Source organism: Phyllopteryx taeniolatus, chromosome 16 (genome assembly GCF_024500385.1).
Source record: "Phyllopteryx taeniolatus isolate TA_2022b chromosome 16, UOR_Ptae_1.2, whole genome shotgun sequence".
NCBI classification, from domain to species: Eukaryota; Metazoa; Chordata; class Actinopteri; order Syngnathiformes; family Syngnathidae; genus Phyllopteryx; species Phyllopteryx taeniolatus.
Window position 1 is genome coordinate 13,955,720 of NC_084517.1, and position 17,934 is coordinate 13,973,653.

Sequence of the window (17,934 nt, forward strand, 5' to 3'; positions counted from 1 at the left end):
CTGAGTTCTTATTGCAAGTGGCCAAACATTTGCACACATACCAGTACAATGTTAAGTCTGTTAAAATGTCTTTCTTTCGTTTTATACAATTTTCTTCATTGGATGTGCAAGTTTTTGTCATATCCCACACTGCTAACTACAGTGTGTGTAATGAGTGGTTAAATGATACTAAAACAATAACAGAATTCACTTGGTTTTATTGTCCACAACAAGTTTTTAGATAAAATGTTATTGATAACAGGTAACTGGCCCTTTGAGAAACCCTCAGATGTTTTCAGTGACAATACGACAAGCATTTCGTACTTGTTTTTCAGAATTTTCATCATATTATGTGTAACTGGATGTTGTCAAGCTTAACATATCCACTTTGTCATAGTGAAATATGAATTCCAAAATAATCCTTTGAGAAATTCCAAATATATAAAGCAAAGCAAAGCAAATTTATTTATATAGCGCATTTTATACACAAGGTAACTCAATGTGCATTACGTGATTAAAAGCATTTAAAAACAAAAAAACAGCTTATAAACATTTAAAACAAAGAGGAAAATATATAAAAATATATATATAATAAAAATACAATTAAAACAGCATACAGTGCAATATATATCATTTAAAAGTGGAAATGCTCTAAAAAGCATGGGAAAAAAGAAGAGTTTGTAACCTAGACTTAAAAACATGCACCCTTGGGACTGACGTCACTTCTGTTAGCAACTTATTCCATTTGTGTGCAGCATAATAGCTAAATGCTGCTTCACCATGTTTGCTTTGGACTCTGTGCTCCACTAATTGACCTGAGTCTGTCGATCTCAGAGCACTACTGGGTTTATATTCATAAGCATTTCATTCATGTATTCAGGAATTAAACTGTTTAGTGATTTATAGACCAGTAGCAGAACTTTAAAATATATTCTAAAGCTGACTGGAAGCCAGTGTAAAGACTTTAAAATTGGAGTAATATGCTCTGACCTCTTTGTTCTGGTCAGAACCCAAGCCGCAGCATTCTGAATGAGTTGCAGCTGTTTAATTCTCTTTTTAGGGAGTCCAGTCAGAAGACCATTACAATAGTCAAGTCTACCTGAGATAAAACCATGGATGCGCTTCTCCTGGTCTGTTTGACACATGCAAGCCTTCACTCTGGATATGTTCTTCAGATGGTAGAAGGCAGTTTTAGTAATTGATTTGATATGACTGTTGAAAGTCAGGTCGAAATCTATCAGAACACCAAGATTTTGGATTTGGTCTTTGGTTTTTAAAGAGAGCGACTCCTGGTATTTACTAACAGCAATTCTCTTTTCTTTATTGGCAAAAACAATAATCTCAGTTTTGTTGTGGTTTAATTGAAGAAATATTTGGCTCATCCAGATATTTATCTGTTTTAGACAGTGACACTACACCTCAATTGCACTGTAGTCATCTGGAGACACTGCAAGATATAACTGTGTGTCATCTGCATAGCTATGATAGTCGAGATTAAAGTTCTGAAGAATTTGACCCAAGGGTAGCATATACAGGAGAGGTCCAAGAACTGACCCTTGAGGGACCCCATAGGTCATTGCCATTCGATGAGATTGAGCACTTCCAATGGTTACAGCTAGCTGACTTAATCATGTTCCTAAGGGAAAGTCCACCATGTTATCATTTAAAGACAAAGACAGGACAAGCACTTTGAGAGAAAATGAGAGACAGTTCAATAAAATGCATGCATGAAGACAGTTTGAGTACAACCAGGTTGGTGGCTGCAAGGAAGTGTCTGTCTATTTTTTGAAAGTGAATTCAACATGAACAGACAGTTACCTTCTGCCTTGACGCAACTCGCATTCCCAAACATATTATGTTTTGTTTGTTTTGTAATACTATGGTATCATAGAGAGAAACAAGGACGCAGGACCAAGATGAGCTTTTCTTTGTCTTCTCACTAGAGCAAAGTTCATATGATGTTAAATTAATAGCATAGAATACATAGATTTTATGAGTACAAAGAAATATTTTTCAGCAAGCTCAGATTGCTGTTTGCGTTTTGCCTATATTTTCTGCTTGTAGGTATATAAAAAAGTGTGGGAGCTTGACCAATATGTATTTCTAACAGCATAACGCCGCTGTGTGCAATGATGACTCTGCGGTTTTCTGCAACAGTAGAAACATACTGTATAGTTTTTAATATTTTGTTCAAATTCCAAAGATATGACATTGGACTTTGTATAGCGCTAGCTTGACAAGATGCCAGTGTGTCTTGTTGAAACCAGATAGGAAAAGAGTGAAGAAAAGTATTTGGTGCTAGCAGTTCATATACAATATCTTCACAAAGAACACTTGATTGGTCTGTTCTTTTACCTATGAGGTGGGAAAATAGTAATCTGTGAGACTAGACATTGAAATTCCTGTGGATTGAGCTGCTTCAGACTATTATTCCTGGTCTTTGTGAAGGGGCTTCAATTCCCTTTAAACTGCATCTATGGCAGCATTTATACTAATCTGTTCGGGGGCCACCATTGTTCACAAGTTTGTGGTCGCTTGTAGTTTTTAATTAAATTCTAAATCCTTAAACTGTCCCTTTGCTCTCCTAAAAGCAGCCAGATTGATAAATTTTTCCACAGTCCTATCAGTTTAGAAATTTAGCAAGATGCATTTGGTGAGATGACATGCCTGTTATACCCGTCTATCTAGCTGCTTTCCAAGATTAGGGTGCTAGATTTGGATCCGATTTGGTGGTTGATGAGTTTGCGAGGCAATCTTCTCCCCAAACTTCGAGCAAACTTTTGGCTGTAGTGAAACACTATTGATAGATAGCAGGTAGAAGAAGACAGTCAGAGCTACAAACGCGCACACACACACACACTCCTACATACATACATACACACGCACGCGCACACACACACACACACACATACACACAGTGAGTTAGAAAGGGTAAAGGGAATAGGAGAGGAGAGATAATAGCTCAGGCAGTGACAGTCAGATAGAGGTTGTAATTAATTTCATCTCTCTCGCTCTCTCGCTCTCTTGCTCTCTCGCACTCAGTCTCTCAACTTCAACTCCCTGCAGACGGGCCCTATTGTTGTCCAGTAATACAGTTATTAATAGAGGCCAGCACATAGGCCACCGCAGTCAATCAAACATTATCTGTATATCGAGCCACCTACACAGATGAGACCATCTTGCAAATGTCTGTGCAATGTGTGCGAGAGAATGCAGGGCAAAAGGAGGTATTGTATCATAATTTAATTTGCTAGTGTTGGTGGGATTTTATAATTAAATTATACTAGGGCCAGAATGTAAAGTACAAGGTAGTCCAAATAGTAATATTAATTATCGGGGGGCGGAATGTTATGAAAAAAAAGTCCTAAAATTAGAAAGATCAAAAAAAAATTCCCAAGAAAAAGTTGTAATATTGTGAGTCATAATGGGTTTTCTAGTAAATTTAAAACTTTTCCTCTAAATAAATATCTTAACGTTCTTGTAATTCAATTATTCTTTTTAGTGTGGCCTGAACACTACTTTTTACTTTCAATTATTTGAGCCATGGTTGATTTTAATATATTGGGGTGAGTCAGACATGTGACTTTTGTAAATGTTGAGAAATGAAATTATGCATGTGCATGTATTGAATAAAAGAAACAATGGCCCTGTTTACACGGACATCAATATTCCCAATAGAAAACATCGTAACTCACACGATCTATATTACAAATTTGAATGCCTTAATTAGCGATAACTACATTTAACACAACCGAGAAGGCTTTAGGTCCAAATGAAATCCAAAGAGAAAATGTCTCTTAAAAAAAGAAACAACACTTCTGGGATGACTTATGCTTAAAAAGAAAAGCTGAAGGGAACTCATGACATACGGTATTTGGAGAAATTATTCTTATTATTCTTATTATTATTATTTAATCTTCTGATTAAACTAGTCTAGTTTCAAGTGGGGAAAGCTTAAGTGCCTTAAACCTAATAATGCCCAGGGCACAGACCAAATGCCTGAACCTCAAACTGTTACATCAAGGTATTGCACTAACTAAAGGAGGTGATATATCAGATGTGATTGCACCACACTACGCGCTCACAGCTTTGAAAAGAAAAAGCTGTTACCCAGTTAATGAGGGTTTAAAGTGGTCCTGTTGTAGAATTGGTTTTACCCATGGGGGAAACCAGAAGAATCCGTATGGAGGATTTGTTGTGGATGGTACATGTGCTGAAAATACTGTGATTTATTTCTTTTGGAAAGATTTTTTAAAAATAAAAATAAAATGAATGATGCTATGTAGTGAAACGTATATGACAGTAAGTTTGTATCTTCAGATGCACAAGGGCATTCTTTTGGACCCTGACGGATGTCTTTGCATTTCCCTTCGTGTTCTTTGTCCTCGCATGTCGGCATGTGCACACCTTTGTACCTGCGTGCAATTCTGGTCTGCTGGCCTGCGTCCCGTGTGTGTACGCATGTCTGTGTGTGTGCGTGTGTGTTTGTGTATATGTGTGTGTGTGTGTGTTCCAGGAGAGCCAGTGGTTGGACAGCGTATCTCTCCTGATCAAGGATACATTAGAAGGGGAGATGCTGATGATCGACAATCTCTCTGGTTCTGTCTTCCACCATTACTCCTCCCCTCTACCCATCTGTAAAGACTGCAGGGGCCACCCACAAGAGGTACCACCCTCATGTGACGTTAACACGTGCACATATGCAGCACATGCACAGGAGGGAGGCTAGTTGTTCTCACTGGCCTCCCTTTTTGGGTTAAAAATGTGCATATGGTAGGATATTCCCCATTTGTCAGAGAAAGACAACTGATATCTGATGCAATATGTCAAGTATTGTTCTCAGCCTTCTAATTTTCACAGTATATAACTTTTTAAAACAAGATTGGAAAAAAAAACAATCAAACAGTGTTAGGTTTGATTAATAAGGGATCTATTTTTTTTTACTTTCTTAATTGTGACAAGTGTAAAACAAAATCAAACACTTTAAAATGTAACTGTAACAATTCACGCTGCCTGTTTTTTACTTCACATAATGTCCATTATATATTTTTCAAAAAAGCCAAAGAAACTGCAAAACACACACCCAGAATTAGTCCTTTAATGCGCGATGAACTGAGTTTGAGGTCACACCCGGTGACATCATTTCAAATTGTACCACTTCATGGTCATTCCATTTGGAGACTCCACTTTAAATAGTACATCCTCCAAATAACTCAACACAAACACATTTACATACGTCACAGATCTATGTACACCAATGACATGAGGTGAGGTTCATGGCTGGTGAGGCGCTGACATTCGAGTCAGATTTACTAATTTATGACCCAAACAGAGTGGCACACTTGCCATTAATTTAGCAGCCTGCCCATAAATTCTGGTCAACTGGTATTTTCACACCTGATCTTTGAAACAGATCTTTATTCTCCGGCATTGGTCTTTCTTGATTAATTAGATCCTGTATCAATTGGGGGTCCCGTTTTAGTAAATAGTTATGGTTAGATATATCTTCCATGTTTGGCTTTCATTTGGAGCAAATTTTTATAATGGACAGACTGCTCTTTTTACCTTGCAACCCTGCATGCAAGTTTGTATCATCTTCACAAATAGAGTGTTCACGTGCGCTGTATGAAGATGGAGTAGTCTATTGCATGAGAAGGGAGGGAGGAGCAATCAAAACCAGCATGATAGACTAAGCTTTTTGATGTTTTTAAGTGCGTTAATTAAGACTAAAGCAATGCTTTAAACTGAAGAAAATGTATTAATCTGTTTTTTTGAGATGTTTGGGGACCCCTGGGGATCTCGGGACCTATGACAATTGCCTGGGTTTGCCTAATAGTCAGTTTGCCTTTGTGAGGCAGATTACTGTTTGCCTCGCCTCATACTTTTTATCTAGGGTTTTATGTGACCAGCAAAACTAAAAATGTAACACGCAAATATTAAATACATTCATCTATGTAAAATTGGAGTGCATATTAATCGTCTGAAAATATTGTCTCGGAGACTTGAAGAGAGGCAGAAACAGCCATTTGCCAATTACAGGCATCCTCAACGTAGTTAGTGAGGTGAGTAGTTAGCTTGGTTGCTAATGCCCATGTATTTAAACAAGCAATACGCAAGTTTAAGGAATTTTGGCAATTAAATCATGGACATTATTGGATTTTAAAAGAAAATCAATGTAAATCTCAGAACAGAGAACACAAATTTCAAATAATTAAATGTATTATTTCTTTACTCTTTGTGACGCAGGTGAGGCTCAACCTTCTCTACCTCCCCTGAACAAACGTATCTGATTGATCTAATTAAGCCTAGTGAATGGAAAGTGTTTGTAGACTTAATACAGCATGTCCATGCGCACATGTACAGTATGTCAAGGAGTCAATTTCAGCCTGCTATTCAATGCATTTTGTACAAGGTTTGTAGTATCATCTTTCCAACTAAGCAGACCTGTTCATGAATGAGGCCCACAGCATGTAACTTCCCCTAAAATGCATGTGTACAAGTCTTTCCTCCTACTTGTGGGTTGTTTTGTTGACAGCAGGTTGCACATACGAGATAAACTTGCCAACGTGTTGTCCTGTGCCAGTGTTGTCCATCACTGCGACAAAGTGCAGTGGGCCAGCTCAGAAGAAGCAATAACTGGGCCCAACACCTCCTCACCTGTCAGTGTTGTTTTCTACCTGTCTGCAGATGCTGTCAAACCATCAACCTGCCCCCCCACCACTCCTCTCCATATTTCTTCTTCCCTTTGGTCAATCTATCTCTGCTGTATTAACCTTTATCGGTGTGTCTGTGTGTAAGAAGGTGGGTGTTCCTCAAACAGCATCCGTCATCGCCTCGAGTTACTGTATGTGCACTTTTTTGTTTTGTGTTTGCGGGGGACACAACAAAGGTGCATTGGGACACAATATCCATCAGTGTACTGCCTAATGAGGACGTGGGATCATCCCCAGGGTGAGGCTGACTACATTTTAGTCTGCAGGGGGCTGTTGAGTGCTGCAGTGAAGGTGTTCTCTTTCATTCAGTCCCTACAAGAGTCTCTCCGCACTACACACAATTGCAGATTCCACAACATGTCTTCTGGGGTTAATTGCGGAAGACGCCCTCTTATGAGAGGCATCATTAGTTTCAAAAGCTACTTTTAAAATGTTTATCAAGCTGAACAAATGACAACATAAAAGGTATAGGAAAGAAAATAAAAACAAATAGCGTTTTACAGGTATGCAGAATGTGACATCTTCAATACAAATGCATAAATATCTGTATGTAATGTGGTCAAACATTGTATAGATTTTATATATCTTGCTTCAGTTTTATGCAGAGAGCAATAGATGTTTTTATCAAGTTGATAGAGCTATTATACAGTTGAACCTCCAAAGTCGAACAATTTGTTCAATAACAAATGGTTGAATTCCAAGTTATGCTAATTTCAGAAAAATTTTCACATGGAAAGTAATTTTAAATGAATTGCTTTTTTTTTTCAGGCTCAAGCTGTTGCCATCATAAAATCTTTTTAACTGTACAGGCAATGTTTTAATTAACATTTTGACATTCCAAACTGGGCGTCACGGTGGTCGACTGGTTAGAGCGTCTGCCTCACAGTTCTGAGGACCGGGGTTCAATCCCCGGCCCCGCCTGTGTGGAGTTTGCATGTTCTGCCCGTGCCTGCGTGGGTTTTCTCCGGGCACTCCGGATTCCTCCGACATCCCAAAAAACATGCATGGTAGGTTAATTGAAGATTCTAAATTGCCTGTAGGTGTGAATGTGAGTGTGAATGGTTGTTTGCTTATATGTGCCCTGTGATTGGCTGGCAACCAGTACAGGGTGTACCCCGGCTCCTGCCCGATGATAGCTGGGATTGGCTCCAGCACTCCCGCGACCCTTGTGAGGATAAGCGGCTCAGAAAATGCAAACTCCACACAGGCGGGGGGGGGGATTGAACCCCGGTCCTCAGAACTGTGAGGCAGACGCTCTAACCAGTCACCAGCTGTGCCACAACATTAAAAACAAATAAACAAAATTAGGTTTTCCATTGCATCACAAAACAAGTAAAACTTGTGGCGGTAGTCCTTTAGATGCTCACTGAACTGGAATGAATATTTGCTAACGATGATGATAATTTTTTAACTCCAAATTTTGTTTTACTTTTGCGAGACATTTTTCTAGAACATATTGGTTTAACCTCAAATTGTACCACTTATGAAGCATTCAACTTTGGAGGTTCACATGCATAGTTGTGCTTAAAAATCAAAGCTAATTGGCAGTACAAATAGATTTTAAAATTTTGCGATAACGCCACCTCAGATTGGAAAACGTCATATGTAGAGTATGCTGTGTTGTAATTGGACGGATTCCTGGTTAAAAGGAAGTAGCATTGTTTTGAGGAAGTAGCCTGTTCTCATGAGAGTTTCGTAGGATTTGGGGTGCCGGGGGAAGTAATGCTCTTTAACTAGTGGTGGTTTTTTATGAATTCATTATTTGCCTTAGTCTTTATTTCCTAACCACTTTGAAATTATGGCAAAATATTTTGTCTGACATGCGGTGGTTTTGTGAAATGTGTCGTGACAGGACAGCTGTAGTACAGTGCCTAACTTTTTATGATAATTTCCTACTGAGTTCTGCTAAGAACACACTGGACAATAAAATTGTCAACAGCTGCTGAGGCACATCCAAGCTTGGTGGCGTTGTAACTATAGTGAGTGTGACATTAGCCTCTTTTTGGACCGATGTATTGCAAATACAGTATATAATACGTGTGGAGCAATAGATCTGTAGCAGACCAGGTTAATGATACAATCTGCTACTGCTGCTGTGAAGCTTTGCCACCAATAATAACAGGTCACTTCCTTACACCAGATCAGGATGGCGGAGACCGAGCAGGCTTCACTGAAGTCGGAGCAACTCTCGGATAAATCTTCTTCTCCCGCCCTCCCTGATGACCTCAGCCTGGACGAGCACACGGCCTACCAGCTGCTTGTACGAGAACGCAAGGTTGGTGGTGGATGAAGTGAGGTGAAATTGTTGCTGCGCGTAGAATGCCGCGGAGATCATCTCTCGTGACTGGTCCGTTTTAGTCACATGCTGTGATGATGTAATCAGCGTCCCTCCTGGTTCTCGATCGATTTTGTAGCATAATTAAATGTATCATCTGGTCATCTAGGTCCATTTGTTCGAGCAGACTCTGTTCCATGGTCGCCATTGTTGTTGCTTTGTTCCTTGTTACAGAAAGTAAAGTAAAAACCGCTACCGGAAAAAACGGCCAATACCTGCCGTAGCGACACCCAAGACTTGGAGGAGAACTGCAGCATACTTTCAAAACAGCAGGCGTGGGTTGCGCTCGAGTATAAAGGCAAACTGCGTGCGGGATAGTATTAAGAAGCCTTAATTGTGGCTGGCTCATTAATACATGTTTATAATCTTCAATTAACACATATTTAATTGGGGTGCGACACTCTTTTGATAAAGTAGCCTATTTAGTGGCGAGCGTCCTCACTATTAACTAAGGTTAAAACAAAGTGCAGCTTCAAGGACCAAATAGGAGCAGAAATTCTAAAACTGTTATGTTTATCACATGCTAATGAAGATGGTCAGTGATGGTGTAGTGGTTCACTCACTTTGACTCCTGTGCAGGCAGCGTGGGTTCAGTTCCGACCCAGTGACAGTATGAACGTCAGTGTGAATGGTTTTCTGACTGTATATGTGCCGTCTGCCTGAAGTCATCCGTGATAGGCTGGCTCCAACTCCCCACGACGTTGAACAGCGTAAGCGGTATAGAAAATGGATGGATGACAGCGGTGACATAACTTTTAGAATTAAGCATATTTTGTGCAAAAAAAAAAACATGAAGAATATTTCCATAATTTGAACAACACGATTATGTTTCCACTCTTTAACAGAAATTCGAAAAGAGTAGTGAAATGACAAGCTAGAATAACTGCACTCAAATGTGAGTTTATCCATAACTTTTTTTAATAGAGCCTGTCATTAGATATTACATTGGCCTGCTGCTTAGCGGCCGATTCATTAGTAAGATAATTACCAAAATCACTGCATTATAAAATTGCATCAATTAAGAAGTTATCAAGATGTGTCATGTTAATTTCTTCCTTTGTGAAACATGATATACTACTTCATCAAATAATGAATTATTCAGGGTTTATGCAAAACCTTGTCATTAATCCTAGATCTTAATTCTCGATGACATTTTGGGCAACTCCATGCTTCCAACTTTGCAGCATTAGTATGGGAAACGACATACAGTAGCATCCCCAAAGCTAGGTCTGTAAAGGCGTGCTTGGACAAGTTTGGTGTGAAAGAATCTCACTGGCCCATGACTTCAACCACATCAAACACTGTTAGGATGGATTAGAGTGGAGATTCCAGGCCCCCTATCGGGTCCCAAAAAAAACATGTTTTCCACATAAGTGGATGAAAATACCCACAGACACCTCCATCATCTTGTAGAAAGAAGTGAGGAACTACAACAAAGTACGATACCATATATATTTTGTTACAGTGTATCGTGGCCTTCCACTCCATTCTAAACATACACTGACCACCACAACAACTGCATCATCATATTGGTGTAATTGCTCCAAGTATTATTTTTTATTTGGCACATATGTCCTACTTTACCATGAGGATAAACACTAACATTACACTGTAGCCATTTGTTTCTGTATTCATTCCAGAACTCAATACCAAATGACCATTAGGAGTGTTTTAATGGCTATCCTCTGCTCTCTTGTGAACTATGAACATTAGCTTCAACATTATATATGTCTATATTTTTATTGCTTGTAGAATTATCTTGGCCTAAAAGGGATACTCACACTAAGCAACACATATTGTCTTTCAGCCCACTTGACACCTAAGGGCTCTATTTTCGTGACTGGCGTAAATCTATAGATGGCGCGTGGTGTAACTGCACACAGGCGGGTTAGACCTGCTGTTTATAATTTCAAGGACCAGCACACCCGGGCGCATCTCCTGCCCTAACATTTGCGCTGTCGTGGGCGTGAACACAGCCGAGTTTAATCCTGTCCAATCGAACCGGCTCCTCTCATTCCCTTTAAATGCAGCACTAGTGATGCACTGATAGTCTTTGACATGGCGGAAGAAGAAACTGATTTGCTCGAGTTGTGACATTGAAGCGCGCAAAATATGTTTATAAGGAATTACAAGCAGACCTCCATGGGCAGATGATTTAAATTTGGCTTAGGGGGGGATATCACAGATTCTGATTCTGATTCTGATCTACGCCGTGAAGTGGGCACTTGGAGACCCCCCACACCAATCGTCCATGCACCCCGTGCCAGCCAATGCAATTATTTAAAAGATAGAATAATGATGACAAAAATAATAATAATAAAGCATTCAATGAAATGATTCTGAGGGTTTGATGGCCACTCTTCACATATGTATGAATGAAATACATGTGACATACCCACTATATATGTCCGCAAAGCTCGTGTATTTGTCTGCCTATGTGGCTCGATCAAATTCATCAAAATCGCGTTAGACCAGCGGTACACCTTGCGCCAAAAGTCAGACATGGTCTGAGCAGGCGTGAGTTTAGACTGACTTTCAGCCACCAAATTGTCACATGCACCGGGGGGATGTAAAAGTGAGACACCCTCATTATGTCGGTACGCCCAGTTTGACGCAGACCAGTCTGCCAAATGGGCAAACACATGCAGCGAGCCTTGTGCTTGCACGAAAATCAGGATACACCATTTTTGTGCTTCAGGGCAGTTGCACAGTCTACGAAAATAAAGCCTTTAGTGTGAGTGCTCTAAGCAAGTTTGCTACACTTGGAAAAGGTGGACCATGGTCATTCACTCACAAATGTAGACCTCATTTACATAACTACTGGTACTATAATGAGGTTTTTTTCCTTGCCGTAATAGTAATGAATACTAACTACTAGAAATATGCACAATCACGTGCAGACCCACAGTGTCGATGTCTTATCGACAGTTATATGAAAAAGTATGTGAACCCTTTGGGGTAACTTGGATTTCTGCCTAAATTGATCTGATTTTCATCTAAATCACAATAGAAAAACTGTTATATGTAACTGCAGTAGATATTGTTTCATTTTTCGATATTTAAGTGCAGTGCTAATGTTCAAACTGCATAATACTACATTGGCTTGGTCATGTTTATGATGAACACTTATTAGGCCTACTATCAGATCACGTTATGACCAATTTACACAGAAATCCAGGTCCTTTTAAAGGGTTCACATACATTTTCTTGCAACAGTGTGTAGAAATAATCCAGTCAAAAAGTCTACAGCAAACTTGGTCATTCACAGGTACATTAATGCGATCACTCCTCTGGCCAGTTATGATCGATAACAGTCACCTTGCACAGTAGAAATCAACAGAATGCAACATTGTGTAATGAGGTGGTGACATAAACGGGGCAACATGTGAATGCTTGGGCGCAGCCAAGTCCAACACAGTTAGAATGGCATAAAGTGAGTGCTCCCTGAAATATCTGCCATCTCTGTCCAACACTTTAACACCTTCTCGCGAATAAATCTCTCTGCCAGGTTCTCCTGAGTTGCGATCTCTCGAGGCTCACGCACTGCACCCTCTTTTTCCCGTTCGGAGTTATCTTATGTGCACCCTCTCGGCACCTCCTCCCCGCCATAGCCCCATTTATCTCTATCCTTGATCATCCATCCTTTCTCCTCCTTAATTGGGTAATACTACTTGTTCCTGGATAGCGAGATAAGCCTGCAAACATTTCTCCAAAACCACATCTCATTAAAGGAAGTGCAGAAGTGAGGGAAAAGAAGAAAAAGACATACCACCAGTCTGGATTTTAGGTGGTTTACAATGTGTAAGCACTTCCTTTGGTTTGGCCTGGTGAAAATTGTTCTTTGATACAAGGGGCCAGACAGTTGAAATTCATGGCGCGACTGCAAGTTCAGTGCTGAAAAACACAGTATGTTATACGACAACAGTATTTTCAGCCTGAAAACACATACCTTTGAAGACAGGTATGAAAGTGGAGTGAGAACATTGAAACTGGTAAAAAAAAAAAAAAAAAACTGACTCAAAACAGAAATGGGATTAAAACACAGTGTACAATCACTACATCCCAACTCTGTCCAGTGGAGTAGCATTACTTACTTGATTCACATATGATATCTACGCCAATGAAGGGCATTCAACAGAACCAAGAGGACAAGCAGCGGTGCACATGGATGCAGTGTTTCTTTGCAAAGTGTCATTGCCAGCTTTTTCAGTTACCTTTCCTTGTGCGTGAAATTGATAGATTTATGAAGCAGAACTCAATCCATTTCTATCAGCAGAGCAATCACATACACTCACAAAGACCTGACCTTTGTTGTGATAATGCATTATATTAAAATAACAAAATACTAAATTATATGCTTATAATCACTGCTCTATTTTACAAGCGCTGATATGAAAAGAGTTGAATAATAATGTTAATTAATGGTCCGTTTTCCAATCTAGCAGCCTTGTTTTCAACCGAGAATTTCTTTTTAATTTTTTTTTTTATTTTTTATTTTTTTTTTTACAGCATGCAATTCTGAATTTGTTAACAATGCAAATTGCTAGGGCTAATTTCAGTTGTTATACAGGGACATTCAAACAAGTCAATGAATGCATCCTTAAAATATGTCGGAGAAGACTATTTCCTCAGTTCCAGGTTTCCTGCTCCCTTCCAGGGAAAGTGCAGCAGTGGATCTTGCAGCTCTGAAGAGGCAGTAGGAGGAGGAAATCAGCAGGTCCACCAGACAGTTGTCCAGAGCCAGGTCCAAGGGCTAGGCCACATCTCCAGGACTATCTGCAAAGTAGAGATGGAAGCTGTGCTACAGGATATAGAAATGCAAACAAATTCACCAAATATGTGCTCACCTTACTACAGCCCAAGTGAGTAAACCCAGTCAATGAAGTGCATATTTTCAGACATAAATGGGCAGGTAGTGGACTACAGTTTACCATATGCAAAATGAAATGATTGTCTTAAGGTCATCATAAAAGAGGCGGGGTGCCTTAAATACATTAATACATGCCGAAAAGCATTAAGCAACAGCTCTATCGTCGAGTGGATCTTGATTGTGCAGAATAATTTCCTTCTCAAGGTGGTCTTTCCAGCGGCACCAACAAGGAGAGAAACACAGAGGGGAAAGAAGAAACCAGCAGCGTCTCTCCGCTGCTCTCCCTGCCTGCTGAGTTCTTCCACTCGACAGGAGCAGCCATCCCCGCACCGCCCCGCAGCAGAAGCCTGAGGTTGTCGAGAGGCCTTAGGTTGACCTCCCCTGCTTCATGGGCTGCATTCCGTTCCCCTGGAGGCCATAGCAAGATACTGTGTACTCAGGTAAAGGGGAAAGGGATAACAGGAGTATAAAGTACTATAGTATTAAAGAGAAGAGATATTTAGATACTCAGAAAACAGCCAAAAACAATAAATAAAATAAACTAACTCATACTGTAATTTCTTTCCCAACTCTCCATGTGTCGGCAGTATCCATCCCACAGTGACTCATCACTCGCTACTGGCAGCTCTGAAGGCAGCCTCCAGACCACCCTGGAAGAAGGACTAAGCTTCAGCGTCTCTCCACCACAGAACATGGACTTGCCAGCAGCTCCTTTACCACATCACTGCCCACCGCGTGAAGACAACACTAGCAATTCTTCCCCGGTCCAGACCCTGAAACTGAGGCCGAGCCCCTCATCGGCTCTAACCCTGCAGGCCACTATTGGCCAACAGCGGAGCCAAAGCAGTGGGCGAGGTAGCACAAGCCCGGGCTTCACACGGGACGACTCCATTGACCCTTCAGATGAGGACCTGGGCATAGTTATCGGGTCCTCCATTGGTGGTTGTGGGTCAAGTCAAGCGGGCAACAGTGAACACTTGTCAGAGACAATGAGCAGCCTGTCCCTGACATCACTGCTGTCACCCGGTTCCCTAGCATATCCTGGAGGAGCAGTGAAAAAGTGCAATAGCACGGGAAGCCTGGACCAAGGGGGGATGCTGCTGTCATCCAGAGGAAGAGAGACCCGCAGGGAGATTCTAGGCCTGGAGCTTATGGACCCCCAGGGTTTCTTGGCCAACCCCTGGTCAGGGGTATTAGCCGAGGCAAGAGGAGATGGAGATGAAATAGGAGACGGACCACAAGGGTTCAGAGGGAAAAGCTCAAGCCAAACAACAGTAGGACCTTTTCGCAAAAACAGATGAAACCGACTGCTTTGTGTCTATGTTCCTTGGATATGAACCCTTTGCTGTCCCTTGCACTCTCAATTCCCACTAATGAAAGAGAGGCTTGCCTGTATTTCAAACCCTGATCTTTCCCCCATGGACCCCCCTCTATACATTTGTGATGAGCCAAAGACCTATCTTGTGCAATTGTGCAACCTAGCGAGCTGGTCTTGGTCGTGCTGCAGTGTGGTCGAAGCCTGCAAAGTTGGGGCCTAAGGGCTAGGATAAGCGCAAGTAGAGTTTCTATGAGAGGAACCAGGTAGCCTGTTATTCCAGGGAGTTGTCTAGAGGTTAAACAAGAGTTTAAACTCGAAGAGACATGAGAGCTTGGCTCCTTTTCTCCAAGGCAGGTCATGTTCACTGATACTGAAAATGCAAAAATGGAGGCATCCAAACTGAAATAGCTATCCATACCAACAGATACTGTTTTGTGAGGCAGTGCAGCAGGTAAGTTGGAAAGAGGCTTCCAGATGACAAAATATACAGTAGCTAGGTTAAAGGTAGACTAGGGACAGGAATGTCAGGTCACTTGTTTGGCGGCGAAGGCAGAAAGCGGATCTAATATCCATCTGTTCCGGCAGACGGAAACAACGGGTCCCACTCTCTCTGGCTCGAGACCTTCTGCTGACATCACAGGAAAGTGTGGGGTGGAGGAAAGTTCACAAATGTGGGTGTGTGCGTGTGAGAGCACTGTCTCCTCTATCCAAAGCATTAAATTAAATAGTTCTCATCCATTCAGCAGCTTTTTTTTTGTTTTTTGTTTTTTTAAAGGAGGTGAGTACTAATGAGATCAGATTGCTGAGGTATGATCTTAACCTTGGTGTTATTTGTACTTGATTTTTTGTTTGTTTGTTTGTTTATATATATCAAGCGTCTCTCACTAGATGGTTTGGACTTTATAGCCAGTGAGATATAAAGCACACTCCTTTTGACACTGCTTCCTCTCACAGTGTTGAAGAGTTTGAGATCAAAGGACGAAACCACAAAGGTTGCAAGGGACCTTGACTTGCATGATGGAAATGCATTTAACTTAATCAAGATTTTTACGTATATACAAATGTGTCCAGATGTCAGTGTTGGGTGATGACCATGTGATTTCTATTCCGCTATTTCTTGTAGAAAGAGAATAGGCACATGCAAATTGCGGCCATTACCTAGTTCCTGTTCCATTCCAATCCGTGACATAATTTTGTCCGCCAGCAGCTTCCAGTTTTATAACATTTTTTTTAAAGTGTCTGCAAAACAATGAAGCAAAAAAATTTTTGGGGTTTGCAATTGTTCGTTCCTGCATATCGCTTAACAATGCAGTAAGTCCTTCTTTTTAGTATCATGGTGAGTTATAGCAGATGGGAACATCCATATTCACTCAAGCATAATGCCCATTAACATATTGTTTTGGTTTCGGTTTGAAATCGTGTGTTTATTATTGCCTTGTCACCCAGATTAACGAATATCTCCTTTGCTACCCATCTGCTGTTGTAGCGATGCAGCATAACACTGAGCACAAGTGTGTGTCTGTTAATGCAAAATGATTTGGGATTTTTGCCACTTGCTGAATCACTTCGAGCCTGAGTTTTAGAGCTACGATCATAACCTTGATTTTGAATTTATCAAAAATAATGAGGTGGTGTAAAAAAAAAATGTTCTCTCAAATCATGCAAAATCACTCATATATGTGCGTGCCGGCGTGCATGTGTTTGTAACATGACTTCAGGTGAGGTGACTGCATTTTCCTAATGTTTCCGTCAGTGAACTGTGTCATGGTGTTGATAATGAGGATGTGGAGGATGATGATGATGATGACAATGATGATGCCTGAGAGTTAAGGTTAAAACGTTAAACGCAGAACAACCAAGGGCTGTTTTAGCTTGAAAGGTTTATCATCTTGTCCTTTCTGAGACAAATGTTAGTGAATATGGCAACAAAGGTTAAAGCCTGACTACACAGCAATAAATGTTCTTTGTGTATGCCCTGACTAACTGATGTTGATGTGATTTTTAATCATCTTATTCAAGTCAAGTTTATTTGTAGAGCCCTTCATCACAAAAGAGTGTCAAAGGGCTTTACAGGCCAACAGAAAACAAAGATTAGGCAAGGAAAAAGTCAAAACACCATTTGGGGATAAAACAAGAACCAATACTCATATTTGTTGTCTCTACTTTTGACAAATCATCATGCCATTGTTAATTTGAGTTAAAGTTTTGGACATATGTTATATTATTCTGAGACAGAAATTCTTCCCAGTTGTCGTGGTCATGTGTCCTAATACTTTTGTCCATATTGCGTAGGTATATTGTGGTTTGACTGAATTCAAAACATATTTTCATAAAAAAAGTTTTGAGTTGTAAAAAATAGCAACAACACCTAAACATAACACCCACAAAAAATATTCGGTTTATTAATGTCTTAATGGGCTCTTGTCAATGAGGTTATGATTGATAAAGCCTGCATGTGATGACACATTATTATAACTCTTCCCATTCCCATCATTCTCTTAGACATTTACAGTCATGAGCGACACACATGCACAACACATACATACATCACTGCTGAGTACTGAAACCGCATCCAGTAATTCATCAGGGCAAAGTGCCCTAGGGGGTTGTCCTGAAGCATCGATGGTATCACAGTCTCCGCTGAGAAAAAGCAGCATGTAAATGTGGCGCAACAAAAGGATTACTGTCATTTCTCATGCATAATATGCACTCGAGTATA

At 40.5% G+C, this 17,934-nt stretch overlaps 1 protein-coding gene across 2 annotated transcripts in view; it reads left to right on the plus strand.

Annotated features, from left to right (window-relative positions):
• The window catches only part of cacna1ia (calcium voltage-gated channel subunit alpha1 Ia), an 81,184-nt gene extending 63,990 nt beyond the window's left edge, over positions 1 to 17,194 (plus strand). The window contains exons 31-35 of one of the 2 annotated variants that reach the window (XM_061749270.1): positions 4,496 to 4,645; positions 8,833 to 8,967; positions 13,685 to 13,889; positions 14,102 to 14,337; positions 14,485 to 17,194. In XM_061749270.1, coding sequence (XP_061605254.1) covers positions 4,496 to 4,645; positions 8,833 to 8,967; positions 13,685 to 13,889; positions 14,102 to 14,337; positions 14,485 to 15,198 — 1,440 coding nt within the window. In that variant the 3' untranslated portion in view covers positions 15,199 to 17,194. The remainder of the gene's footprint in view (positions 1 to 4,495; positions 4,646 to 8,832; positions 8,968 to 13,684; positions 13,890 to 14,101; positions 14,338 to 14,484) is intronic. The other variant, XM_061749271.1, reaches the window with a different exon arrangement.
• The last annotated feature ends 740 nt before the right edge of the window (positions 17,195 to 17,934 follow it).